This window comes from Morone saxatilis, unplaced genomic scaffold (genome assembly GCF_004916995.1).
Source record: "Morone saxatilis isolate NCDOM2014 unplaced genomic scaffold, NCSU_SB_2.0 Contig18, whole genome shotgun sequence".
Lineage (NCBI taxonomy): Eukaryota > Metazoa > Chordata > Actinopteri > Moronidae > Morone > Morone saxatilis.
The window spans coordinates 21581491-21601141 of NW_023339740.1; the positions used below are offsets into that span (position 1 = coordinate 21581491).

General features: G+C 40.1%; 1 protein-coding gene across 1 annotated transcript; it reads right to left on the reverse strand.

Moving 5' to 3' along the window:
• Positions 1–2659: 2659 nt before the first annotated feature.
• Positions 2660–18554, reverse strand: ppm1j (protein phosphatase, Mg2+/Mn2+ dependent, 1J). The gene is made up of 10 exons (XM_035662811.1): positions 17976–18554; positions 11790–11904; positions 9529–9858; positions 8373–8485; positions 8026–8110; positions 7440–7558; positions 7016–7079; positions 6497–6604; positions 5278–5429; positions 2660–4116 (listed from the first exon to the last, which is right to left on the reverse strand). Exons 1-10 carry the CDS (start codon positions 18233–18235, stop codon positions 3969–3971), a joined length of 1494 nt encoding a protein of 497 aa, XP_035518704.1. The 5' UTR covers positions 18236–18554; the 3' UTR covers positions 2660–3968.
• Between the last annotated feature and the right edge of the window lie 1097 nt (positions 18555–19651).

A 19651-nucleotide genomic window follows, 5' to 3' on the forward strand; every position in this document is an offset into this window, starting at 1 on the left:
CTCTGTAGAAAGTATTCAAGTCTGAGGCACCCCCAGATGGCTCACGCTGGTAGAGCGGTGCCCCCAATGTGCAATGGCTGCGGGGCCATGGGGTTCAAATCTTGACCTGTGGGCCTTTACTGGCATGTAATCCCACCACCTCTCTCCTACCGCGCGTCTTCCTGTCTGTCTTCAAGCTGTCCCTCATCTAATAAAGGGACAAAAGAAGCCCGTAAAAATAAATTTAAAAATAGAATATTCAAAACGAAAATAACACCATTTTATACCGAACAGTGCAAGAAAACTGCAATTCTTTTTTACCCCCCCAAAAAAATGCATGGGATTGGGGCAATAGGTCAAGTGGGGCCATTGTTAACCCAAAGGGGAGGACTCATGCGGTATCGCCAGTTAGAAGAGCCATTTTCACCTCCAGATATCCTGAGGTTCAGAGGCACAGGAATCCTTTGAGAAATGGCCATGCCATTTTTCCATCATTACTATTTAAAAGTCTAACCTTCCTGGAGTGTTATTTAGTTTCCTGAAGCATGCTAGCATGACCATGGTTTGGTACCAATGGTCTTCCCTACTTTCATATGATCAGGCAGTATCTTCCAACTCCCTCAGCTTAAAACAAGCCTATTACCATCTGAAAAAAATCTGGAGTGGAAGAGGTAACACACGGATACGCGCTCCAATTGGATGCAGGGCAGTGCCCACCACGGCTCCTCCTGATGGAACCAACCCTGCATACAGGAATTTACCTCTGTATGTTCGGTGCAATAAAACATACGTGAACCGCAGAAAATAAGAAAATACAAAAGCAAGTACCGCTACACCGTACAAAGTCAATGGATGCACACAAAAGGTAGCAAATAACAAATCACTGAAGCACATAGTCTATCGGTGAAAGTCCAGCTATTTTTATGAGGGGAACCATTACTCGCTACTCCCTTGTTTAAAATATTCGTGCTTTCGGCGGCGCACCACAAGCTCGAACACAACAGAGAACATTACAATCACCTGCTCATTTCTCGTTCTGCACCTCATCACAGTATCACACAAATGAGCGCATTTTAAAGTGAAACGAAACACTCACAAAACCAAGTATATATATTCAAGATAATTCAATATTTATTAAATTTTGCTTTGTGCACTGATATACATTCCCCCCCCCCCCCCCCCCTATAAAGTCACGTTACAGTTTACACTGTGATTTTGAAGGCTAATGTTTGTATTTCCGGTGTTGTCATGGTTACTCCTCACCAACTTGACGGAGCTGCTGCAGCCGCTGGAGTCACCCAGGTCCCTCCTCCCCTCCCCGGTCAAAGATGACATCATCCGTAGTACAAGAAGACTCGTGCAACAGGAGGGATGGGTGTGGATCTCACCAGTGTTGCCCTCAAACAAACAAACAAAAAACCCCCATTGGGTTGTGTGCCAGGTGTGTTGTTGATCCTAACCTGCACATTCGACACTAAAATGTCTCTGAATGATCAAATAACATGGTCTGTCTTATCTGGTCTGACAAGCAAACTCACAAGAAAATAGTCATTTTATAACATGAGACATGAAACACATATTAATATTATGGTAAAGATAATTAGATTGGTGAAAAGTTGCCTAGCTTAATATATGTCTACTCAAGTCCTGTACTCGAGGACGGTTCTAAAGTATTTTCCTTACTTTACTTTAATGCTAATTCAACCTTTTAGAGGGAAATATTATAGTCTTACTTGAGTTTATTACTATGGGGTCTTACTATGTATGTACAATAACATAGGCTACTGTATATTTATTTGCCTGAGAATGACATACAACTACTATAAAACAATGGGAATTGTAAAGTACCCCTTACATAAATCCTCATTTGGACAAAAATTTCAGTTCAGGGGTTGGAAATGTGGAATTCCTCACCTACAGAACTCAAACCGGATCCTGACCTCAGATCATTTTAATCTCAAACTGGTTTTGGAGAGGGATCAGTCATGTAGTCTTCAATTATTATTGTATTTCAATGTATTACTTGTCTCCTGTATTGTTGCTGTTTTCTTGCTTAGTTTTGTGTTTTTAATGTATTATTGTTGAGTTTGTGTTTTGTACTGTCTTGTTTATTTATTTATTTTTATGTTTTTGATTGGCCCATGTACGGACAGGCATTGTAAATAGATTAAGCTTTAAGTGTCATTTGTTTATGCTAAATACTTATCCCTATACAAATAAACAATAAAAATAATAAAATAATAAACACTACAACTCTACATATTAGGTTTTAACAAGGTCAGAAAGGATATATATATATACACACACACATATGTATATAGTTATAGTTGTAAAGTAAGTAAATAATTAATATTAGAACTTTGTGCTCATGTTAGCCTATATAAAGAAGATTACTTCTCTGTTATTCAAAAATGAATCTATATTTTGGAAATTTGTTGCCTCCTGAAATTCTGTATAAACATACATGGAAATTCCTTACTGCGTACTTAAGTGCTCATACAATGAATGCTCATGATGTTAATGTGTTAATGGAGTCGGAACAAGGGAAAGTGGATATTTAGAAACTGAACTTCCCTCTTAGTCCAACAGTGTAATCATCATTAGTCGGCCACACCAAAGGCCCATTTCCTTTTGAGAAATACATGAGACTGAGTTTAAATAAACAAGTTCAAAGCTCAAATGGGAAAAATCTGATTTATTTCTAAACTGGTACACGTTATCCCTCTACCTCACATTTTGGTAGCTCACACCATCCCTCTAAACAAACAGTAATGGATAGAAACATAAAAATAAAACTTCTGATACAGCTTTAAAAATATATGGATAATCTAAATAACAACATGACATAACAAAAATGGTACAAAAGAGGTATATGGTACATTTAAGGGCATACAATGTTCTTCGCCACTTCTACAAAGTTCAAATTTAGTGCATCTGAAGAAAAAAACTCTTGAAAAGTCCCTTTCATCTCTTAATAAGGCATATGTGTGAAACTTATCACATCTTACTATACCGAGACATTTACTGAGAACGGATGACTTTCTCCTCCGAGGATTAAATAATGAAAACATGTCGTTAAATTAAACAAATGATCCTCTTCCTTCATTATTATTATTATTATTATTTTTTGTACTAAACATAAGGATAATCCTCTGTCCCCCTTTATTGTAATGAGAGAAATAAAACAAGCCCTCTATGAGCACATTCAATAAAAACATATCACAAATCAACAGGCTACCACAGAACATGTGCAACAGTGCCTAAGGTGTCGTCATTCATTCATTGTTAAGAAAGGAAGTACAGCAATAAAGAGTCAACTGATTCTGTTTAGGTCCAGTGCTGAAAAAAGGTCCATTCCTCTGTTTTTTACTTCCTACATGCTTTTTTAATGTACAGACATGAATCTAATGATTTTTTTTTGTTTTGTTTTGTATCTTTTATGTGTTCAGTTTTTACAGATTTACAGATTTCCATTCTTATACCATACCGGCATCTCTTTGGTTTCCACACATTCTCTTCTGCAACTCCCTTTACAATGTATGACTGTGAAACTGCGGGAGGCTTTTTGTTTTGTTTTGTTTTGTTTTGTGTTTTTTTTTTTTTTTCTACAAACAGAGTCACATTTAGTTTATGACATGAAAATTAACAATCCATTCAAATGATTTGAGTAGCGGTTCAGCCTTGAACGTAAAAGAGGAAAGAAAAATACTACACAGGTTTTAATTCTCACTGGCAACCGTCACAAACAGCAGGTCTGGGAGAAAGAGTGTGACTTCTCTTATACTGTCACTGAAAATATTTTGTTACAGGACTGGGTTGAAGTGAAGCGGCTGGGACTGGGTCCAGTCTGGTGGGTTGATGAAGGTGCTGTTTAGACCCGAGTCTCCTCTATGACAAATGTGTTTTCTTTTCCCCCCTCCCTCCATCAGTCCAGGGGTTTAGGGAGCTTGGAAGGACCCTAAAGTCATAGCGGTCGCGGCAGCATCCCGTCATGTCTCTGACTCGTGCTCCGCCAGTGGGATGACAAAGACAGTGATGTCATCGCCTGAGCCCAGTTTATCATTTGGTAGCCGCCATCCGCGCTCTTTAAGCACCCCTCGTGATCTCATCAGCAGGTCCTGGGCTGCCAGTGTATACCTGTGTAACACACAGAGGGCGGTGATTACAACAGTGACATCATTTGAGACAAGCACACATACAAAATATGTACTTATTTCAGCACTCACTGATTAATGTGCAGCCTTTAGTAGGGCAAACAGACCAATGTTTCAACACTACTGCATCTTCAAAACCATTACGTTGCCATTTACTAACAGTAGATGAACATATAATAAACTGTTGTAATTATATAAAATGTGTCTTTATAGGAGAAGTTACAATTGTTGAAAGTATTGTACATCAACCCACACTTAAACATGTCCTTATAATTGCTTATACCTACATTATAATGTGTTATAGATGAGAAAATGGGTTACAAGTCTCTGGAACTCTACTGGAGGGATGAACACATAAGATATTCCCTCATTTTGTGTTTTGATGATGGTGGTGGAGAGTGCTGGCTAAACACGTTGGTCCAAAATCTCAATTGGGTTGAGATCTGGTTTTCATACTCAAGAAACCATTCAGTGATTTGTGCGCTATGGATTTGGGCATTGTCATCCTGGAAGAGAGAGACCACCCCCATCGACACTGAAATGTTTCATCACAGGATGAAGGTGATCACTCAGAACAACTTTGTATTGATTTGCATTAACCCTTCCCTCTAAGTGGACCCATACAATAGCAGCACAATGCCCCAACAGCATAAAAGAGCCACCGGATCCTCTCACTGTAGGGGTCAAGCATTCAGGCCTATACCGTTCACTTGGTGTACACCATACATGCACATGACTCATTCACTTTTTCCACCTCTCTGTAGACCAGTACAACTGAACTCTAAAATGTGCATTCATCTTTGCAATGAGGGGTTTCTGCACTGCAACCCTAGTATGATTATCCCTCTGACGAAATCAGACTCAACTGGGCCTTCTTTGCATTTTCATACATGCCACAGAGCTTTTTTTCACTCATTTATTGAGGTTTTTACTTAAATTCGTCACCCATCTGTAAGCAGAATTTTGCAGACCTAAGTATCTGTCACAGCCTAGTGGACATACTGAGTACAACAGAACTGATGTTACATTTCAGAGGGTTAATGAAGCTGCAGCGTTTGTGTAGTTTTCCTGAACATGTTCACATGACAGAACGCATAGCGAGAACAAAATCCTAATGTAAAGGATTATTTGGCAGACTGCATACCTCATGGGATCAGAGGGGTCACAGGAGGATAAGTAGGCTGACACAGCATCTGCCGCTTCCCTGTCTGTCGTCACGTCCCACAATCCATCTGTGCCCATGACCAAGACGTCGTCTGGGCCGTGTTTGTTTTCATCCACGTTATAAACCTTCACCTGTGGCACAGAGAAATATACTTTTTTTTACATACAAGTTTTGCATAGAGAATACATTAAACATTTTGTGCTTGTGTGTTTAGTGCTGAAAGATTAGCAGATGTATGCTGGCATGCAAGGGGCATAACCTCCATTTACAGCAGTAAAGCTGCCCCTGTTCATTCACCTTTTTTTGAACCACTTATTTAGAGTGATTTACAACAAGCGTGATATGTTCAAGGGCTGAGTTCAAGAGGTAGAGATGTGATGACATTCCTGTAATGCCGAGCTTAGAAGTGCTTGAACAGGAACTGAGAAATAAAATCTAACAAGAAGTGGGTATTTTTAACTGCATGAAACAAAAATATGAAGTGCTGCATGAGAATACTGAAAAAAGGCTGTGTGCACTTCGAACCTTTGTGATAAATTATATTAACTATAAATAAATGTAGGGATTATAATGTGAAGGAAAAAAACAATTTATTATTACAGTGAATAAACCTTAAGAGTCAATTTAGACTATGCAGTCTCTGAAGACCAGATATTGTACTCACAAAAGTGCCTTCTCAATAGCAGAACTAAAAAAAAACCAAAATAAGGTGTCGCACAGAGTGTTTTCTGTCTTCTTCATAAATTAATTTATTCACAAGTGTGTATTAGCCAGTCTGATGAAGCCTGTGGAGAAAAGTGTTGTTTGCACCATTGTACTTGTGAATAAAGCCTCTCAGTATGCGCCAAATTATTTTTGTAAACTTGGCTTGACAACAGAAGAAGTCATAATAAGAATATCTCTAAAATTTCACTGGATGCCTGGAAAAAGTAAACAATGGACAGACACAGAAAAATTGAGGAAAAGTGAATTAATCGGTTTCTTTGCACCATATCTGAGCTGGCACAAAGGAATATTATGAGACACAGCTCTGAGCAATGCAAAAGAGTCTTGCTTCCAGCAACAGCCAACAAAGTGAAGCCTAGAGCCCAAAAGCTGTTCTAATGTATCCTTAAGGCTTCAAAGTAGCAGAAGCAACAATGCGCGACTCCTCGGGCAGCGCTGACAACCAGAGCTGCCTCACACTCCTTACACTCACCTCAGGGACGCATGAGAGGAAGGGCTTGATGTAAATGTTGGAGTTGTACACCTTCAGGTCATGATCTCCCAGCCCACGGGTCACTCCGATTGTCGCCATGACACGTGCCTGTGTTTACCAAGACACAGACGCACACATACACAATAATGTAGGTTATTGTTACAGGATGTGATTCAGTTCTAGGAAAATCCACTTATGAGGGATTATTATGTGAAGACCATGTTCTCTCACACAATCATGAAAATGTTAAGCAGGTCTCATTTGTCAGGCAGACGCTTCAGAATTTAACAAACAACTTGTAGATGTAAGAATGCTTCATAATCATATCAATCTGCATAAAGATAGAATGACCAGTGGATCTGTGTGCAAGAGGATTATTTTATGCACATATTATATGCACATATTACGATTATATCATCACTAAGTAGAAACTGTTATAACCTTAATATTAAGAAATCTCTACAAAAGGCTGTGAATCGAGTACAATACATTATTCTTTTTTTTCTTCCTGTTTTTTACCTTCTTGCCCTCTCCATATATCAAGGGGAACTTCAGATCGTCTTCAACGATTGTCTTATAAGCCCTAGAACAAAACAACCAACTGTTTGATAAATGATTCAGCAACAATTTTCAGAGCTAATTAATAGTTTATGTATTTTTAAAGCAGAAATACCACAATTGAACAAGTACTAGCAACTAACTTTTCTACAATGAAACATTTGTACTATTTTTTGGATATTTCATTGACTAAATTAACAAATTCAAGAAAATAATCAGCAGATTAATCGATGATTAAAATCATAGTTAGATGTTGTCCTTGAAATCCTTACTAATTTATTTACTAACTGTTCTTGACAAATACAGGATGACCAATACAAAATAAAGTGTTCATAAAAGGTGATTAACTGTCAGAAATGTGATTAAAAAGGATCTCCAGGTTTACCAGCCGGTCATGCTGTGGTCTCTGTAGAGCATCTTTTTGCCCAGCTCACTGTGCTGGATCCTACGCGGGAACTCAATGTGAGTGAACTCGTTACCCAGGAGCTCTGGTCTCAGGAAGCCCTGGAGTGGCACATAAAATGGAGCAGGTCACATCAAAGTACAGAATAAAAAGCTTTACTTAAGCCTAAATGTCTGTCAGGACTCAGAAGTGTTTCTAAAAACAAGAAAAGCTAAAAGACTGCATGTGTAACAGAAAGCCTACAGTGCATGATGCTACATACTGAAGGCACAAAACAGCTCCCTGTTTTAGCAGCCAGCATCATCCACCCACTCTGTGACTCAGAACTACAACCTGCTACTAAAACAGGCAACCAATGAACGTCAGTTTATTACAGTGGAATAGAGGACGTCTTTCCTCTTCTTAAGGTTACCTTATCGTGCTCAACTCAAGTTTACTGTTAGTAAAACGTCATCAAGGTCCTTGCTGCTTGCCATGCACTTACAAGATTATAAAATCATCCTGAACATGCGGTTAATTGGTAAAAGAGTTGTATTTGCCATGTGTCACAGAGAAAATAGAAGAATACCAGATACTGTAGCCGCTGTCTCTCAGACTCAGGTGTGAATTCATTTGTCATGGGAATCACTTCATTATTTCGTATGATTATGGCCCTGGGGAGACAGGAGGAAGAAGGTTCACACAGACAGAAACACATTATACAGTATTTCTTACTCAACTGCTTATATGAGCCAGTAGCTGCATGATGCTACAGTTCGCAAAGTGAACCCCAGGGGGCACAAGAAGCTACTGTCTGACTAGATTCCCTTGAGTATAAAGGTGCACAGCAGAGGAAAGGTGCATGCACCATACAGTGAATTACACACATTTCATTCATCCTGTGGTTTGCAGTAAACAGTTTTCCAGTTCTCTCACCTGCTATCTCCAGCATTGGCTACGTAGAGTTTCCCCATCAAATGAATGGCAGCTAAGGCACAACACCCACCGGAGATGGCATATGATGTTTTTTCCTTTTCAATTAGGTCATCCTGAAATAAATTGAGCAAAATCAAAGTACGAACAAAAAGGCCACAAAACCTCTGTGGTTTAAAGATGCACTTTGCCTCTCATCACCCAGAATAGCTCATTGAACTTCATAAATATTCATACACAAAACAAAACTGCAGCACTAATGGAGAAAAACAAGGAGTCTTTGAAGAATACATTACCAGGCCTGCAGGTTATTATCAGCATCATCTAAACCAGACAGTGGTTACGTGAGAGAAGAGAATCACTTTGAGCTCAGTGACTGCACGAGGCCGAACAGATTCGTATTCTTCCACAAGCAGGAAGAGATCCAAATTTGATAAATAAAAGTCTACAGTATCTTTGCAAGGCTTCTACACTTCAGCAGTGCTTTGAGCAAAATGCTAAAAATATCTAACATGCTCACAATGATAATGTAACCATGCTAATGTGGAGCAAGTATAGTTTATAAAAGTTAACCTTGTTCACCATCTTAGTTTAGCACGTTGTCATGCAAACATCTTCTAATTAGTAGCAGTAAACACAAAGTACAGCTGAGGCTAATGGGAATCTCATTAGTTTTGCAGGAATTTAGTCATGAGACACTAGAGGCAAATTCAGGGGATCACCAAACTTATTAGGATTCATCCACTGGGCACCATGAAGGTCTGTATCTAATTCCATGGCAATCCATCCAATAATTGTTGAGATATTTTAATCTAGACCAAAGTGGTCGACCAACATTACCATCCCTTGAGCTAAAGAAAGCTGAAAGAGAAAGTTAGGTTCTGTTCTGAAAGAGAAAGTTAGGTATGTTTCTACTACTTTCTCCCTTTGGTAGTGTTTTCTGGGAATTGAAATTAAACTCTTAAAGGTCCAATGTGTAACATTTAGGGTGATCTATGGGCAGAAATGTAATATAATATTATATAATCACCTGAAAATAAGAATTGTTGTGTTTGACGTTTGAAGATACAAATGTGCAATAATGCCTAGGGCAGCTTGAAATATACAAAGCACCGTTCTCTTGTTTTCTCACACAGACTGTTAGTTATCATCTGCTCACCATCTGTGAGAAGGCGGTCTCTATGACTCCCATCACCAGGCTCTCCAAGCTAACAACCTTCTCCATGTGAAAGCGTACTGAGGAGTCGGTGACAGCATCTGGGTCTTCTGGTTCCTGTGCTGCTCCCTTCTTCGTCTCTGCCTGGTACGGGCTGCCGTTCTTAGCCAGGCAGATGGGAGGAACATTGTTGGGATTCTCCAGCAGGTGACAGATTTCTCCCAAACGGTCTCTGATGAGGCGGTGAAGAAGCTTGGAGGCCATGATGGCGGCTCCAGAACCTGCATGTCCATCAAACACGCCCCAAAAGTGAAGAGGGATTCCTGTGCCATCCTAAAAAAAAATTATATGAACATACAAATTTATAAAATAACTAGTAAAATGAGTAGTAATATAATAAAATAATAGAAAAGTAATAATTCCTATGGTTTCAAAATCTCCCGAGATTACAACTCTGAGCAGAAGGCACAGATTTGTTAGGGTTTACAGGCTCTGGGACTGCAGCTGGTGACATTTGTAATGCTCAGCAATATGTTTCTTCCATTTCAGGTCTTACTGAGCCACAGTTGCAGTAAATCTAGATTATAATATTATGGGAAAGTTGGCAAGAGATGAAAATCTTATTGTGAGCTTTATCTATCATGATTTATATGGAATAGTTCGAGCCTAAAACAATATAGAACAGTAGAGTGCAACCCCCCCCCCCAAAAAAACATAAAACGTAAACTGAATATTAACCTACAGTGAAAATCTGCCCAAAAGGATCTACGCACGGAAAAATCTCCTCATCCAAAAGCTGTCGCTGATCTCCCATGATGTAATGATGTGATGGAAAGGCGTTGCCACCTTTGTGTTTGTCGGCATGTTTACAAGGAGAGTTGGCCCGACTGACTAACTAACAGATGAACAGGCTCTGTAAAGCTAAACTCAAGTGGGGGAGGGGTGCAACAAGGGATGATGTAATTCATTTAGACCAAATGGAGGACGAGCATGTGTGCGTGCACGTGTGTGCAGACGTAGCAGGTCTAAAAAAGATAAATTGACAAGAAGAGTAAATGTGTTTGGAGAGATTACAGGACTACAATCACTGAGAGTCTTTGGCCCGGCGCTCTATGGACCCAGGCACAGTTCTTACGAAATACAAGTTCAACAGGGCAAACCTGTGGTGTGTGTGTGTGTGCATTTTTTATTACTGCACAATCTTGATTGTTGAGAGTGAAAAAAAAACACCTCAATGCTCAGTCAGATCTGGAAATTTAGTGTGATTGTCACCTTCTCTATAAGAAATCAGAGGCCTAGTTACACTTCCTGCAGATAGGGAGTAACATTAGCATTCATTTGGAGTCATGTTTGTGGCCACCTGATGAATGAAAGTCGATTATTCACTCTGTTTTTGGTCTCAACCAACCACTGATTAAAATATCTGGCCCTTTAGCTGTTAAATACAGCAACAAGCCGCTAACTGTGTCTGTCTGTCCGTTAGTGCTGGGCAGGTAGTGTACAGCGCTTACTGGAAACAGCTGCAGCCAAAAAATATATGCTCTAGACTAAAGCTCAGGTCTTCTTCTGGGGACTTTAAGGTTCCTGCATTTAAATCTTGTTTACAACAAACCTAAAGCTTAACATACAAGCATTCCAAAAAAACAACTACGACTTGCTTTTTTCTTTAAAAAAAAAAAAATATATATTAATATAATAATTTTGGGGCTTTTATTGCCATTTAACGGTAGGGACAGCTGAAGAGTGACAGGAAACGGAGTAGAGGAAGAGAGGAACAGACAGGTCAGAGTCGAACATGGGCAGCTGCAGCAAGGACTCAGCCTTTAGTACATGGGGCGCCAGGTCCACCAGGTGAGCTACCCAGGACTAGCTTTACTTTGTAATGATGAGGACCAGTGAGGGATATATCGGATACATTTAAATGATAGTACACATAATGAAACATTAGAAGTCCCACAAGGACTGGTGGAGGATTACAAGTAACAAGGTGCATCAATACCAAATAGGATACAAAGACACCACTATTGGGTATCAGATGACTGCAATTCATGCACAGATGTGATTATAATTTCAATGCACTCCTGCATTATTATTGTAGTTTAAGCTACGTAGCAAGAATTCCACCTCAGACACCTTCAGTACACTGACGTCAGAGAAACAATATCACTAATTGTTTATTGGACCTGCCAGCCTATGACCTTCGACATTTCATCCCTCTTTCTCTGACACCTGTTCTGATGTTCAGGTGTTTGCCCTTTGCTCACCCCGTTGTCCTCCTGCAGAGTAGAATTGCGGTGTTTCCCGCTCGGCTTCTTCACAAACAACTTCTCACAAGAGGCCTGGTCCTCGTTCAGCATGCTCTTCCCCGCATTGATCACCCTGATGGAGACAGAGGCGATGAAGAAAGGTGAGAATGGAGTCAGATGATTTATAGTGTTTGCGCTCGTTCCCCTAACCACATGAGAACATAATAGCAGCCAAAAAGATGGAGCGAGTCGAACAGTAAGGAAAAAAGTGGGGCAGGATGCAGTCATGTCCCAGAGGGAACTTGCAGGAGGGATTAAGTGTTTTTATTATGAGCTGATGCCTGTGGAGGATAATGGCTTTAGAGTGTTTCATACTCAAGCAGCATCTATCTTGTGGTGTGCTGCAACAGTGTTCACTGGACGTACCACTGCAGAACAGTGGTGAAAAGAGTGGTGAAGCTGCAGGAAACTGAGCTCAGTACCTAGTACTAGGAAAAAACACAGACACATTTGAGAGTAAAAGTAGTGGACTGTTTGACAAGATGTTTGCAAACTGTATGTGAAAAAGATGAATCCCTGGTTGCTGCTAAACTATACTACATCAGGTGGAGGTGGGCAGCTTGACAAACACTGCAGGGCCCAGAACAAAGTCTTGTAGCTTGTGAAACATTTCAGAATTAGTTCACTCACATTCTGCATTCCTTTACAGGAAGTTGCTTGTCATGTTGGCAAGAAACATGCTGCAATACCAGCAGGCGAGACTGGACAAAAATAAATCCCCAGTACAATAACAACAGGTACTGCAGTAACTTGAATATTGTTTAGGACATACCGCAGGTATTGTAATTAAAACATGCTGGTAAATTGTGTCTCACCATGAATTTAGGAGCTGGACAGAGTGTCACAACTGGGTGACTTAAACAAAAAACAGACACATGATTATCTTTATTGTAGCAAAATGCGTGGTAACATGCAAATATCAGGGACCTTTTTATGACATTACGTTGTCGTTATCTAACATCAACTTCCTCAAAGTGCTTTAGTTCATCTACTTTTCTATATGTTCCGTCTATTGTGTTACTTTTTGTGCTATTAAAAGAGAGACACATCAGCATGTTTATTCAAAATGATTAGTTGTGCAGTAAAGTATACGCAATTTAGGTTACTACACAGAAACATCCACTCAAATAGTCCTTTAAGCTGCCACATGAAGCTGCCACAGTTTGGACATCATGCTGGCACATTATGTAACGTTTTCTGTTTCAATTATAGATAAATGCCACATTAGCTGGATAATACGGCATAATACCTATTGCACAAATCCAGTAATTCAAGCTTTGTCATTAAGATTCCCTCGGAAACTTCTGCAGAGGAGGGATTAGTAATTTATCAGTTACTGCTGGGATCATCAGAGGAAGGGAAAAAGAGTAAGAGACTAAAAATGAAAGGGAGACTGGCAGGGTAAGAGGAAAAAATGTTGTCAGAGGAGACGTGAGAAATCCAGAGTCAAAATCTCCAAAAACAAGACCTTTGATTTCTTACTTTCCAAATCGTTCAGCTGATTACAATAATTGCAGAAAATGGTCACTGGCTGGCCAAAAGCTCAGAAATCAGAAAGCAGCAAATATGAGACACAAAATGCAACTGCTGCCCAAATCTGGATTATAAAAAGCCATTTCACTTCCTAATCAGGTGAAAGCAGTGAACAGGCACCACACTGTCCTTCACTGCGCTCCCTGCATTAGGACTAATGACAGAGAAGAATTTAAAGTCACCTGATTGTCCTTTAAACTTTACGCCAAGGCTAAATGTTGGCACCAAATTCATGGTACAATAAGTATGTTTTTTATTTGCTGTTATTGGATGTATCTCTTCCATCAGCTACTGGAGGCTAGCTGAAAAAATGGCCACCATAATACCTCTTCTGAGGTTAAATTATTTCATATTGTAGCCTTTTAAATAGACATATTTTATAATAATAAAGTGAATACTGTTTAATAAAACAAATTATTAGCTTGTTCTACCTTGTTTTAATGTCTAGTGCTTAAAGTGAAACAGTACCTGGAAACCATAAACTATTTTAACACTTGGTTTGAGGAGAGACCAACTTCAGTATGAAAGTAAATGTCTTCTTCCTGTGTGTTCATGCAGTGTAATAACGTTTCACCGCTCCCACAATAAAGAATCTACAGTTATTCTCCGTTTTGACAGCAGTCACATGCGCTCAATGCACTATAATTGAACACAATGTCGGTTGTGTGGGAGGATGTGATTCTAAAACAAGAGCTCAAGCCTTTCTATATGTGACCTATCTCTTTCACATACCAGCGTTTCGGTCATATGTTTCCACAACTTGTGACTGAAAACCATATTGGCCATGTTTGGTAAAACAGTGTTTCTCTATGTTTGAACCCTCCTACTGGAACCTATATTATGCAAGGACAGTCCAAAAGAGGAAGTTGAGAGTTCCAGTGTAGTCTCTTATTGCGGCTGTTGGACCTTTTTACAGCGTCACAGATTTGATGAAAATGTTTGTCATGTCAATCTTGTGATCTTCTCTCTCTTAGTAAAAAAGACACATTCTGTAGTAAGCTTAAAGTTGTGGTTGGAAAACGTTGCATGACTCGTGCTTTTTTGCGGTTTTCAGTTTTGTGGTTCAATCAGATGCAGATCGGTGGTGCATGTAATCCTCTGAATGAAAACACATCTAAAATAATCCTTTTAGATTCTGAGTAGTGGATATTTTACATTACAAATCTGAACTTTCTGAAATATTGATGTAACTGTGATGTGTGTTTGTATGTTTCTGATGCTTTTTGCATTACTAGAGATCAATATGGAGTTTCAAAGAAAAACAGTACCTGTGTCAACAGTCTGGCGTGTGTGCTAGTTTCTAATCCCTCTGCTTATAACACAGAGCTGATGTGAGAGTAAAAGCAGTGGACTGTTTGAGAAGATGTTTACCAGCTGAAAGTGAAAAAGATGAATCCCTGGTTGGCTGCTAAACTAACTTACATCCACGGTGGAGGTGGGCAGGCCTTGACAAACACTGCAGGGGGCCCAGAACAAAGTCTTCATCTGTAAGCTTGTGAAACATTTCAGGAATTAGTTCACTTCACATTCTGCATTCCTTTACAGGGAAAGTTGGCTTGTCATGTTGGCAAGAAACATGCTGTCAATACCCAGCAGGCTGAGACTGGGACAAAAATAAATCCCCGTCAAGTAACAATAACACAGGTACTGCAGTAACTTGAATATTGTTTAGGACATACCGCAGGTATTGTAATTAAAACATGCTGGTAAATTGTGTCTCACCATGAATTTAGGAGCTGGACAAAGAGTGGGTTCACTGGGTGAACAAAAAACAGGCACATGATTTGTACAAAGTCTTCATCTGTAGCTTGTGGAACATTTAGGAATTAGTTCAGTCATATTCTGCATTCCTTTTCAGGGAGAGGAAGTTGCTCGTCATGTTTGCAAGAAACAGTGCAATGCTGAAATGAAAACTGGCAGGCAAGACCAGCCAAAAATAAATCCCCAGTACAATGATAACAGCTACTGCTGTAACTTGAATATTGTTTAGGACATAATGCAGATACTGTAATTAAAGCATGCTGCAACTTGTGAACTCTCACCATCAGTTTAGGACAAAGAATGGTGTTCTTGCTTTGGTCTCCACCAACTCCTGGGGGAGATGTGTGGTTCCTTAGCTGCTAAATGCTTTACTTTGTTATCAGCTAGCCTATTTGGTCAGCAGGTAGTGTACAGTGGGTATGGCTGCCTACTGCATGTGAAAATGTTGCAACGAGAGAGGTGAGATTGACCCAAAATAGTTATTATTTTATGCTTTAGTAGAAGAGTTGAATTAATTACTCTCTATACCTGCTTCTCCTGTACTTTGGTGCTCATCTACCCATGCATTATTAATAATATCACATAGAGTTCTTATATTCTAGACAATAATCAATTATGTATAACATTACCATTTATATATATCGTATGATTTATTTACATTTGCTTATCTGGGCTTAAAACAAGAGAATATATCCCTGAAAATATTTTTATTGTTGCTTCTAAGTGCTTCCTCACACTCTCTCTCATGGTCTCAGTGCCAGGTCCTGGAAGCTTGCCTCCATATTAAATTGTATTAAATAGCTATTTGACAAAAGCACTTTCGAGTGGCTCACTGTAAGTGCACTCACATGCTAATGCTGACACAACGTTGTGAAGCAGTGTTACAGCAACAATTAGACTGATTACCTCAAATATCCTAAACCTGTAATTATCAGACGTGTGGTGCTAAATCTACACACAGATGAGACTAGACCCTTTTTGTCTGAAAATAACACAGCAAAACCCAGAACAATGAAAACATACCAAAAAACATCTCGATCAGTGTGATGCCAGCTAACCCAACGACAACCATGCGTCCCCATTACCACCACAATGACAGACAGACACTAATTAAGTGTTATCAGAGTGGAGAAGTTGCACAGAGGTTGAATGTAAGCCAGCAGGGCGGCCTCCAACTGGACAGCATCCACCTTGTTTGGCCATCATTGTTCCTACTCATTACAGCAGACAAAAGAGAGGGAGCTGATAGGAGCTCCAGTAGATAAATCTTGCTCTGTAAGGATTATAATTTCAGCCAGATTAATCGAAAGTGATGCCGCACAGCTAAATTATCCATGTTTCTATCAGTCCACACACATCACAGTTCATTTACCACCTTTTGATACCAGTGAATGGCATTATTAGAGCCATATCAGCTGTGAGTGAATAAATAACTTCTTCAATCAGTCTTGCTGATAAACACGGCTGTACATTCATCCAAGTGTACAACTTTTAAATCCCAATTACAGCAATAGTGTCGCAGATGTTTTCAAGAACTGATTTGTGTTGGTTAGAGACATTTGCGTTATCGCCGTGTGATAACTAAACACTAATGGGTGTGGACTTTTTGGATATGTATGCTCTGTATCAAATGAGCACCGACAGCTGATGCATGAGCAGATCAGCCGATTAGGTTGTGTTGTAAACAGCGCTGCTAATGCTGTGATTACACTTTCAGCGACTTATATCAAAGTCATTTGCAGCATAATGCTGACGACAGCACATTCCCACACACTAACCTCCTCTTTTTTTTTTTTTTTTACATTACAGCATCCTCACTTGACCTTTCTCATTCAGTCTTCTGAGACTGTTGTCGTCACAAAGCTCGTCCCCGTCCCCTTGAGACTCTCTGCATGAGTCAGCCTTTTTTTTTTTCTTTTTCTTTTTTCTCCACACTGGGTCCAAGGGGACATGCAGGGGTGGTATAGCCCACATACTGTATACTGTGTACTGGAGCTATTCAGCCCCTCATAACTGCCCGCCTCCCTCCTTCTGGGAGAGTGGAATGTCTGACAGTGTTTTGCCTCAGCTGGAAACGCCAGAACAGCAAATCCTGACCAATAGTGTGAATGAAAAGGTGCTGCTTTATTTCTGCCTGTGAGCATACTGCAGGTGCAGTAAAAAACCAAGGGCATGAGGAGTTCTGCATCTAAGCTCATAAAAAAAAAGAAAAAAAAGTGAATGGTCATTAGTCATAACTTCATGCAGACACAGAACCTTTTTATGAAAGAAAAAGATTAAATAGCCTGAAACACAAACACAGACTCAAAGGCTGTTTGTGTATGGAAAAGACAAATAACCAGCCAGCAAGAAAACATTAATCAAACTGTCATAGAGGTTTTTTAAATATCAAAAAGGTCATGAATTTAAGGATACACACAGAAAGGCTTGTTAGTAACATGAGTAGGTAGACGTTTCCTGCTTTCACTTTTGTATGCCCTGGACATTCTAGCTTTAACTCTGTATACTGACTTGAGGAGGCGCCTCTGGACAAAGACCACTGAACACAAATGTACCTGTGTTGTGAGAGGGCGCATATTGTTTAATTACAGCGCACAGACACACTGCTCCAAATATCCTTCACAGCACAAGCTCAGGGGAGGAACACTGTGGCAGAAAGTGTACAACAGCAAAAAGGCCATATTGGCCATCATTTGGCTGCTGCAGTGCACTCGGAGCTGCTGAGGCTGCTGCAACACAGGCCTGATCAGGACTATAAGAAAACCATAATCTTTGGTGATGTGAATTCTTTTTTGGGGGGTGGGTGAGGAGGGGGCGGCATTTCGTCAATGAATGCTTTGAACCACTCACTCTGCGTATCCCGTCCGCCAGGGAAGCCTGCTGTCTCTCTTTAACGTGAGCACCGGCCGCGATGCGTGCTCGGTGGAGTACTGCAGGAGCTCCGGGGTGAGGTCCAAGAAATCCGGCCGGCCGTAAGGGAAGCGCGGCGGCAGGCTGTCCGGTCCGCAGGTCTGGCCGCCACCTGAGTGATGGTTGTGGTGGTGGTGTCCGTGCGGCATCATCCCTCCCACCAGAGTGGACATGGCGTTTTTAACTTTACTGATCATCATCGGCGCTCGACACCTCGGCCCAAAAAAACAGAAGTGGACGGAAAAATGAAAACGCGATGCGATGTTGGGTTAGAGGGAAAAAAAACTAAACAATACACTGCCAGTGACGAGGATCATTTCAGGAAGCGATTTTTTTTCCTCCTTGGCCCCATGTGACAGCTTTCAGACAGACAGACAGACACGGTGTTTTCCTCATTCAAACTGAATAAAAGCCTCACTGGCTGCGTATAGGCTGTAATCCGGCAGATGGTTCTATCTCATCTCAGAAGGCAGGGCTTCACATGGACGGGCAGCCAGCCCTGGAAATATCACACACACACACCCACGCACACACCCACCCCAAAAAATCTCCAACTAACGCAATATCTCATCTGCTACAGGAAATATAGGCTGCTGTAGTCCCGAGGGCTCACTGACCTTAATGTGAAAGTCAGCCAATAATACATTTAAGGGAGATACCTTCTTATGTGGATTGATGACCATTCATTTGGCCAACTAGCTACGGTCATAAGATCATATTTATACAAATATATAAAAGCTAACTTTTTTAAAGGTTTTTGAATAACTTATCACTTTATTAAAGGTTGATAAATATAGAAATAATGCTTTATAGATCAGTTGTAAGGCATAGGGGGGGAATGGTTTGCCAGGATGTGAAGCATCTCTCTGATTGTTGAGCAATCAATTATCAAGTGATGTAATGTGTGTCTCACTTTTTAATAAAACATCACCTCTGCAGTTATACATTTAAAGTAATGAATATGAAGAGGCGACAGTGCATTACATTTACTCAAACACATTTTATGTCACTACATTTACACAATCTGACAGAGAGAGACTTTAATAGATTTATCTATTTGAGTATCCGCCAACTCCGTTTGCTTTCATCCAGGTTTCGCTTTCTAATACAGGAAGCCAGCAGCAAAAGTTGGAAAGTCTGTTAAAGGACCACTGTGGAGAATTTAGTGGCATCTAGTGGTGTAGTTTCAGATAGCAACTCCTTCGCTTCACCCTCCCCTTAAGTTTAACATGGCAGACTTTATGGAAGGTGACCCGCTGTGTCTGTAGATATAAAAGGCTCATTCTAACAAAATTATACATACATATATACTGTTATTATATTAATTTTTGCCAATAGATCCTCCAAAACGTTACACAGTGCACCTAAATTTCCTCTCTAAAATGTGTTTTTCTTCTTGTTCCTACAGTTGGGTGTTTGAGCTTCACTGTGCAGGATGATATATGTGCAGAGTTTGACTCTGAGGAGGATGTTTTCACATTCGTCTGCTTAAAGTTTCTCTGTGTTCACTAAAAATCCCTAAGATGTACAATCTTGCTCATACACTGAGAATATACTTTACAGTGAAGTAGGAGATGTCCCTTAAGAAAACTTGTATATTCATAGATTCTGGATTT

Bases quoted from the DNA above. Each gene is read 5' to 3' on its own strand.
- ppm1j (XM_035662811.1), bottom strand. From the start codon at position 18,235: ATGATGATCAGTAAAGTTAAAAACGCCATGTCCACTCTGGTGGGAGGG. The intron at 5,430-6,496 runs GTGAGTGTAAGG...TCTGTGCCACAG, and splicing joins TCCTCTCATGCGTCCCTGAG to GTGAAGGTTTATAACGTGGA. The intron at 4,117-5,277 runs GTATGCAGTCTG...TGTGTTACACAG, and splicing joins GACCCCTCTGATCCCATGAG to GTATACACTGGCAGCCCAGG.